This window comes from Gymnoscopelus microlampas, assembly GCF_963454915.1.
Source record: "Gymnoscopelus microlampas genome assembly, chromosome: 14".
In the NCBI taxonomy this organism is placed as follows: domain Eukaryota; kingdom Metazoa; phylum Chordata; class Actinopteri; order Myctophiformes; family Myctophidae; genus Gymnoscopelus; species Gymnoscopelus microlampas.
The window spans coordinates 42,269,349-42,277,433 of NC_139951.1; the positions used below are offsets into that span (position 1 = coordinate 42,269,349).

Consider the following 8,085-nt stretch of genomic DNA (forward strand, 5'->3'; position numbering starts at 1 on the left):
CACCAAACACCTCTTTGCCAAAAAATAGCCGATCTACAAGCTTGGCGTTGTGAGCTTGTAGATCTGCTATTTTTTGGCTAAAGTTCTCCTCAGAAAAGGGATGCTAGGGTTCAAGTGGTTAAGGTAAAAAATTAAAAAATCACATCACACAAAGATTTGGCGGACCCCCTGTAGTAACTCTGAGGACCCCCTAGGGGTCCCGGACCCCCTGTTGAAGACCCCCGATTAAGGGCATTGAGGGCAGAGCCCCTTTGACTATCTTGAAAGCCAATCCCATTTTTTATTGCTTAACCCTGTCTTCTACCCTGAGCCATCCTAGACTAGCAAAATGTGTTGGAAATAGATGGGTCGTGGTGGGCCCCAGGCCGAGAAGTAGTCGAATCAGTTTGTTTTGGGAAGTCTAATGAAGCTTAGTCTTTTAGTGACATTGAGATGTTGGAAGAGGTGCAAGCATTGTCAAAGTGGCATTGAATGAGGGCTCCTGCAAGAGTCCTGAGAGCACTTTTGTTGACAATAGAGGAAATTCTACTCAAAAATCTTTGATTTAATTTTTTGATCACACCTTTGATGCCATTGTACTTTCACCTGTCAGTTTGTTGTCAAGAATACAGCCAAATAGGTAACCTCTTCTTTGCTTGAGATTACTATATCATCAACTCTGACCTTGAAATCATTTGCATTTACCTTACTGAGGGAATGTTTGGACCCAAAAAGAATGGATTCTGTTTTACCCAGGTGCAATAACAGTTTGTTATTGGAAAGCCAAGTATGTATTGTTGTAGGCTAAACATAAATAGCACAAACAAAAACAATTTCATGAAAATGTGAACCATTGGAAAATACAATAGTAGGCTGTAGTAGTAGGCAGTGCGATTAAACAATGATGCTAAAAGGACACAAAAAGCCCCAAGGGGAGGGCTTGTTTCCATTGTGGGCCCTATATATTCAATTCATCAAGACGTTTAAAAACCTACAATAACATACAATAAATCATCAACACTAGGAGCAATACAAGTATATATGTACATGACCTTCTAGGCCATGGGATCGATCGACACTACTCCTGAACGTGACCTTGCTACGAGTGAACGGCGCCGACTGCAGTCGAGTCAGTGCAGTGCAGCGCGAGCGCCACATAATGGCTCTGAAAAAGAACAATCAGCAAAATAAATATGTCAGACTAGGGGATTCTTGAATAAGTTCCACAAATGTCCAAATGTTTCTTTAATGTAATAGTTATTAGTTAATGTAACTTATTTTGAGAAACTTCTTTTTTTTTCTTTGAGATAACAAAGTTATTGTTTGGAGAAAGTTTCTCATTCATTTGAAATAGTCTGAAGTGATTATTTTGAGGAGGTTTCTCATTATAATGACTTCACGTGGGTTTGCAAACAGAGCTGAATGGGACAGCGATGATAAGAGAATTACTGTGATTGTACCTCCGATTTATTTTCATGTATTTATTTTTATTTTAATAACTTTTTTTTTGTAAAGCGTCTTTGAATATTATTATCATATCATTATTATTAACATCATCATCATCATTATTATTATGATGATTATGACTATGATGATGATTATGATCATTATTATGATTATGATTTTGTATTATTATTTCTCCTCCAAGCCACACAGGGGGCAGTGTGGCCTGGAGCGAGGGCGCTCGAGGAGGAGGAGGAGACAAACAAAAAGGGAGAGTTGCAGGGTTGCCATGTCCACTTATTATAAGCGACTTTGGGCTTATTGTTCTGTGAAGTTGCTTAAATAAATATTGGTAAATATTGGTAGTTTTGCGGGTTGCGGTTTCTCGGGCTGGTTTCTAACGTGTAGTTGCTTATTTAGGCTTGCTTCCCAAAAGTATTTTGCCACTAGTATTTAAACCAGTGGTTCTCAAATATGTTCATGAAAATGTCTTGTGCCAGGGAGCATTTGGTGTTGTTAGAATGTTTCAAAAAAAAAAAAAAATCCACATTTTATTGTAACAGTTTTAAAAAATAGCAGATCTACAAGCTCACAACGCTTCGTCACAATGTGAGCTTTGGTCTAAAAGTGCTCATGTGCCCTAATGGGGTCTTCAACGTTTTCAGGCCAAGGACCCCCTAGCTGAGAGAGAGATGAAGCAAGGACCCCCTCTATATTGTATAAAATTGTGTTTCAGCTAAACTTTTTCTGCTCTTTTTTTCCATCTACACCTAACTCTTTGCCAAAAATAGCAGATCTACAAGCTCACAACGCCTCGCAGCGCAAAGACAACAGCGCAACACAAAGATTTGGCAGACCCCCTAGGGCCTAGGGGTCCCGGACCCCCTGTTGAAGACCCCTGGCCTAAGTTGCTTCTTTTGGGATTGTTTTCATAGGCCTGGTTCCTTGTTTCTCCCGCAATATCTGGCAACACTAGTCTGGGAGGAGGAGGAAAACAACAAAAAGGGAGAGTTGTTTATTCTTCTGCCGCCATTTCACAAGAGAGAGAGAAGCGACGTTCTCACCGAAACCATCTGAACTCTCACACTTATAACGAAACATATAAATTATAGGACAAATATAGAGTCGTTTTGTTAACAGGGAGTGATTTGCGGTTCGTAATTGAAGTCGAAAGCTCATTAAAATGAGCTACGGACGGCCTCCGCCCGACGTGGAGGGGATGACCTCCCTCAAAGTGGACAACCTGACGTACCGCACCTCTCCGGAGACCCTGCGCCGGGTGTTCGAGAAGTACGGCCGCGTGGGCGACGTGTACATCCCGCGGGACCGCTACACCAAGGAGAGCCGCGGCTTCGCCTTCGTGCGCTTCCACGACAAGCGCGACGCCGAGGACGCCATGGACGCAATGGACGGCGCGCTGCTGGATGGCCGGGAGCTCCGCGTGCAGATGGCCCGCTACGGCCGCCCACCGGACTCCCACTACGGCCGCAGGGGAGGCAGCGGCGGCGGCGGAGGAGGTGGCGGGGGAGGAGGGGGCGGTGGCGGCGGGGGACCGCCACGGAGATACGGAGGGTACGGAGGTGGAGGAGGACGGAGAAGCAGAAGGTAGGCTATGCAGTAATATGAAAGATAGAACAAATTTGGGTTTATATATTCGCACGTCGCATGACAGTGATCCTCGACCTCTTTGATATCTAGAACCTTGGATCAAGACTTTCGATTATGTATTTTATCGACTTTTTACATCTGCATATCAAGTAAAAAGTCAGACTCTATACAATGCATCTATGATGGTCTTGATCCAAGGCTAGGACCCCGTAGCTCCTCTAACCGTTTCCCGCAGTAGCGCAGGCTGCGCAGCCTCTCGTCTGTAGTAAACATTGAAATAAAATACACTTTCGCTACTCACCAAACCAAACCAAACAAAGACCATATGCATTTAGACAACGGACCCCCACTTATTTGCCACAGTGTTTCATGATCCCCAATCCTCACCCTGCGTTTTAACAGCGGGCAATACTGGGCGATTCTCGGGCGATATTGCCCAAAATATAAAGAAAGTCTATGAGAGCCGGCGATCGGGCGAAGCCGGGCGATATCGTCCAAAAGATGGATTTTCTTTATCTTTTTGGGCGATATCGCCTGGCATCGCCCGAGAGTTGCCCGCTGTTAAAACGCAGGGTGAGTGTTTTGTTTATTTAACTCTGAGAGTGAACAGATGGAATCAATGGTTCCATTTGTACGCTCTTGAGTTACACGCCCCATAAGGGTCATTCTGATTCTGGACCCCTGGTGGTCCCCGGGCCCCACCTTGAGAAACGATGTCGTATGACGATGTTATGCAGCGAAAAGCTTGTAGTACATGGGCGTTTTCCCAAAATGTTTGAAGAAGATTGTACAAAATGTAGTTCTATGCTACAGGCACGTGGTGTGACTTTCACTGGAAACGTACAGAATTCGAGAGATGCCTCTGCATGTGGGTGGGGGGGGGGGGGGTGTTCTTTATCTTGACCAGATACTCCCAGGGGTCCTCAGCGGGGCTTAATTTCACACCACCACCACACTGAGCTAGAAGCTGACCCAAATGAGAGAAGGTACGATCAAAACTAAGAACTTTACTCTTGTTTATACCTTCTGCACATGGGATGTAGCAATACAATCTTTAATGTCTAAGAATTCCTATTAAGATGTCAGTCTCCCCACTGTTAAATCCCCACCTGCAGTAGCTATAGACGATTCTGCATTAAATCACTATCTTTTCAAAGGGGCAGATAATATTTGTTAATTGGGTGCTCTTGACATGAAAATGTTTGAGAACCACGTGATGGATTTCGTGCGAGGCAAAGGAAGCGCTATTTGGCGTACACGTCCTTATGAGTAATTGAGTTCATATTTATCTCCTCCCTCTCTCCCACTAGTCGTTCGGGAAGTCCTCGTCGACGCGGCAGGCGCAGTCGTTCCAGGAGCAGGAGTCGTTCCCGGTCCAGGAGCCGCTCCCGTTACAGCCGTTCCAGGTCCCGGTCCTATTCCAGGTCCAAGTCCAAGTCCAGGAGCCCCCGGAGGAGCAAAACCAAGTCCCCCTCCAGGTCAAGGTCCCGGTCAAAGTCCAACAAGTCCCGGAGTCGAACCCCGCCTTCCAACAGAGGGTCCAAATCCAGGTCCAGATCCAAGAGCCGGCCCAAATCCCCAGAGGACAACGTAGCAGAGCCTTAACCCGGACACGCTGAGACGGTATAAGAGGGAGGGTGGGCTCTTCAGTGCCTTTAGGACGGGTGGTGATACTTAGGTTTTGTTATTGGTAGTGTTTTCATGAGTCGTATTCTGCCGTCTTGAATACACTAAATTCAACGACTTGATGGCAACATAGGCTGCAGAATTCTGACTCTGCAACTTTTGGATAAGAAGGGAGGTTTAGATGTATTACAAGATGTACCAAATGGGGTTCATGGATGGGTTTGATGTAGCCTACAATCCAGTGCAGTGTGATCATTGGCTATCGACTACAGTCCTAGCAGCCATAGTACTGCTTTTTTCTATTACCAGGTTGTTAATTGCATTTACTATGCTGCCCGGGTTCATCTAGTTCCCGGTCAGTCAGATCATCATCATTCATGTCAATGCATTTAACTCCTGGTAGGTTGGATGACCAGCAGTGCTAGGGACCCCCAAGGACTACAGTTGAGAGCCTCTGTTATTTTTTTTAAGAGCACACACGGATGGGGATCTCTTTTCAATTGCTTTGCTTTATCAAATAAGAAATGGGTGGTGTGATTAATAGCTCAAGTGATTAATAGCTTAATATATTTTTTAATTCATACTGGGGACTGCATTTGTGGGGTGGGGGGAGGGCTGCTTGACTCGAAACGTTCACCTAAATGTGGAATCTTTTCCTCCAAGCTGCGGAGTCCTGTTTGCAAAGAGAGGAGCAGTTTGGGGTGTGGCAGTATGAGAGCAGTTAGTGTGTGACCCGCCCATGTGACCTGCCTGTTGCTGGGCGTGCGATGGCAGTTGCTAAGGAGCAGGTCACCAAGGCAACGGTGTGTGCTATGGAAGCAGGTCGTCATGATGGCGGTTGGTGCGGGGCTGTCAGTTGGTGTATGAGGTGGTGTGGTGAGGTATGTTCACAGGACCACAGATGCACAGAGCTCTGTCTGTACCCGCCTGTGTCTGTGCTTTTCTCCCAGCCTCTCGCAAAGGGGATTGGAGTTGGACCCAAGGTTTGTTTTTCCAAATAATGCCCAGGTTTTTAAAAAAAGTTACGTTTGTTAGCGCTAGGGTTTGGGAGGGATAATGTGTGAAGTCTACATTACCACGTCTGCTAGGAAGTTGGTAATTCCAGATGATGGACAATCCAACAATCTGAAAAATATAGTTCCTTAATAACCCTGATTTATACTTAATTGCGCACAGTGTCGCGTGCTGAAAATAGCGTCTCTACAAGCTCACAGAAGTTAACTGAGCGTCGCTGCAAGACGTGTTTTGAGTTTGTATATCTGCTTTTATTCAGTGTGCGCCACCACCTGCAACAAAGTATACGTATAAAGGCTTTTAGTCTGAGGAAAAAGTATGTTATTCAAAACATATAACCATGCAGGTCAGCTAAAGAGATGGTTAGCCAGCTAGTGGTTGAGCAGTAAGTTAACTCGTTGTCTTGTCTTTCTTTCCAGATCTCAGATGCTTGAAGCTTTGCAGAGGTCATCAGGAAGAGGCTAACTTTGAGGAAGTGGACGCCACGTGACATCCATCACAGATTACAGACCAAAAGGTTATTGGAATTGGAAGTCTAAAATGTAAAAACAAAAAGAAAGAAAATGCTTCCTTGACTTTGCGTACCCAAGCTAATTCTGTATGCTTGCTTGTATATGTGGTATTATTGTATGCTTGGGTGAGCATGTTGAAAGGGATTTGTAAGGCTTTTCTACCTTTTTTGTTAATCTTTTGAGTTAATTGCATGCACATTTGTATTGCTCAGTAAATTCATGTTGAATTTTGTTTTTCCACTTGTATATTGAAATCACTTGTTTTGACACTCGTGTATCAAAGTTATATGAGACTATTTGGAAATTGTCATCGTAGTAGAAAATTGTCATGTTTGGAAGTGCACACAGCCATGCATAAATGTGTCTCAATGTTCTAGGCAAATATGATATAATGTACAGTGATCTAAGCGCAGAATGTTCTAAAGAGTATTCTCAGAAAGCAACTTCTTAATTTGGCATTGTAGCCATTTTGTAGCCATATAATAGCCAAAAACATTTTTTTCCCTCCTCTTTGTGTCTGGTTAAATTTGCTTTCCCTATGACTCTAACCCTCTTTCCTGTGTTATCTTTTGTGCACTAGGCGCAGTTGTGTAGCTGTTGAGTAATGCTGGTTAGCTGTTAAGATGCGGTGCAGTGCGGTGGTGAGATGGTGTGGCGTGTTGCGGTGCTGAGCGCCCGGTGCTGGTCCGGGGCTCGACCCTCCGCTGCCGTTTGCCGGTTTGTAAAAAAAAAAATCACAGGTGTGGCAGATCATTCATCCTTTCATGTGTTGTGACTACCCCCCTCTCCCTCCCCCCTCCATGTTCTATACCAGTGGTTCTCAAAACCTTTTCATGTCAACGAACCCCAAATTGATATGCATTTGGCCGCCGACCCCCCATTGTGCCAGGGACCCCCCAGAAGAGAATTTTCCTAATACAGCAGATGTACAAGCTCACAGCGTGTCACGAAGTGGCCCGCTGTGAGCTTGTATATCTGCTATTTTGAATAGCCACGGTAACACATTTTGCAGGGGAACCCCTCCATCGGACCCCACTTCGAGAACCACTGTTCTATTCAAATGCTCTCCCACCCCAACCCCCCCCCCCCCCCCTCACGGGTCATTTATACTTGATTGCGCACAGAAAATAGCCGATCTACAAGCTCACAACATGTCATAAATGCTACGTGTTGTGAGCTTGTAGAACTGCTATTTTTCGGTGCGCGACATGGCACTCGACGAAGTATAAATTGGTCTTACTGTCTTTCCTCTGGTTTGTCCGCTGCTGAGCTGGTTTCTGCCCATTTGTTGAAGTAGTCTAGTTATGACTTGGTGATTGAAAAAAGGGCAGTTCCAGCTGCTTAATGAGTGAATGAATCTGTGTATTGCATTACCCCGTTTACCCCCTAGGATGTCCTCTAATCGCTTCATGTGAATGCCAATAAAATATTGTTTGTGGTAAAGGTTTGGCCTGTGTGGATTTACTAATGACTTTTGGGGAATCTGCTATATAATGGCACATGATGTGATGTTTGACTTTTATGTCCAGAAAGTGTGGTTCATCTCAGTTCATTCAGGTTTCTTTTTGTGGAAGCCATTATAAATGTGTACATTCGTATGGTAATTAAAAAAAAAAAATGTTTTGGTTAATGTCCAGTTATTTGATTTGTTTTGTCTGTAGTGTAGACATGGGTTTTAGAAGTGTACGTGTCGTAAAAAAGTGAACAACGCTCTGCTCAGTGCATGCATATAGGGTTTGAACCGGATCCAACATTGAGGAACCGGAATCGGTTCCATCACATTTGGAACCGTTTCTGGAACCAGTGTTGCCACACTGTCAGAGCTGGTATTTGGACTTCATGTCTCCTATACAATTACAATACCGGTGGTTCTTCTCAAAACTTTTTTAATTTCAAGGAGCAC

The 8,085-nt window shown here is 44.6% G+C and overlaps 1 protein-coding gene across 5 annotated transcripts; it reads left to right on the plus strand.

The window, feature by feature from the left end:
* The first annotated feature begins 2,446 nt into the window (after window positions 1–2,446).
* Window positions 2,447–7,111, plus strand: srsf2a (serine and arginine rich splicing factor 2a). 5 transcript variants are annotated; one of them, XR_014602213.1, is made up of 4 exons: window positions 2,447–3,027; window positions 4,341–5,639; window positions 6,090–6,187; window positions 6,763–7,111. XR_014602213.1 is itself a non-coding variant. In XM_084077908.1 (2 exons), the coding sequence occupies exons 1-2, from the start codon at window positions 2,606–2,608 to the stop codon at window positions 4,633–4,635; spliced, it is 717 nt and encodes a 238-aa protein (XP_083934034.1). In that variant the 5' UTR covers window positions 2,447–2,605; the 3' UTR covers window positions 4,636–7,111. The 5 variants fall into 5 exon arrangements, 1 of the variants encoding a protein (XP_083934034.1); XR_014602214.1 differs by having other exon boundaries at window positions 4,341–5,537; XR_014602215.1 differs by having other exon boundaries at window positions 4,341–4,653.
* Window positions 7,112–8,085: the final 974 nt, after the last annotated feature.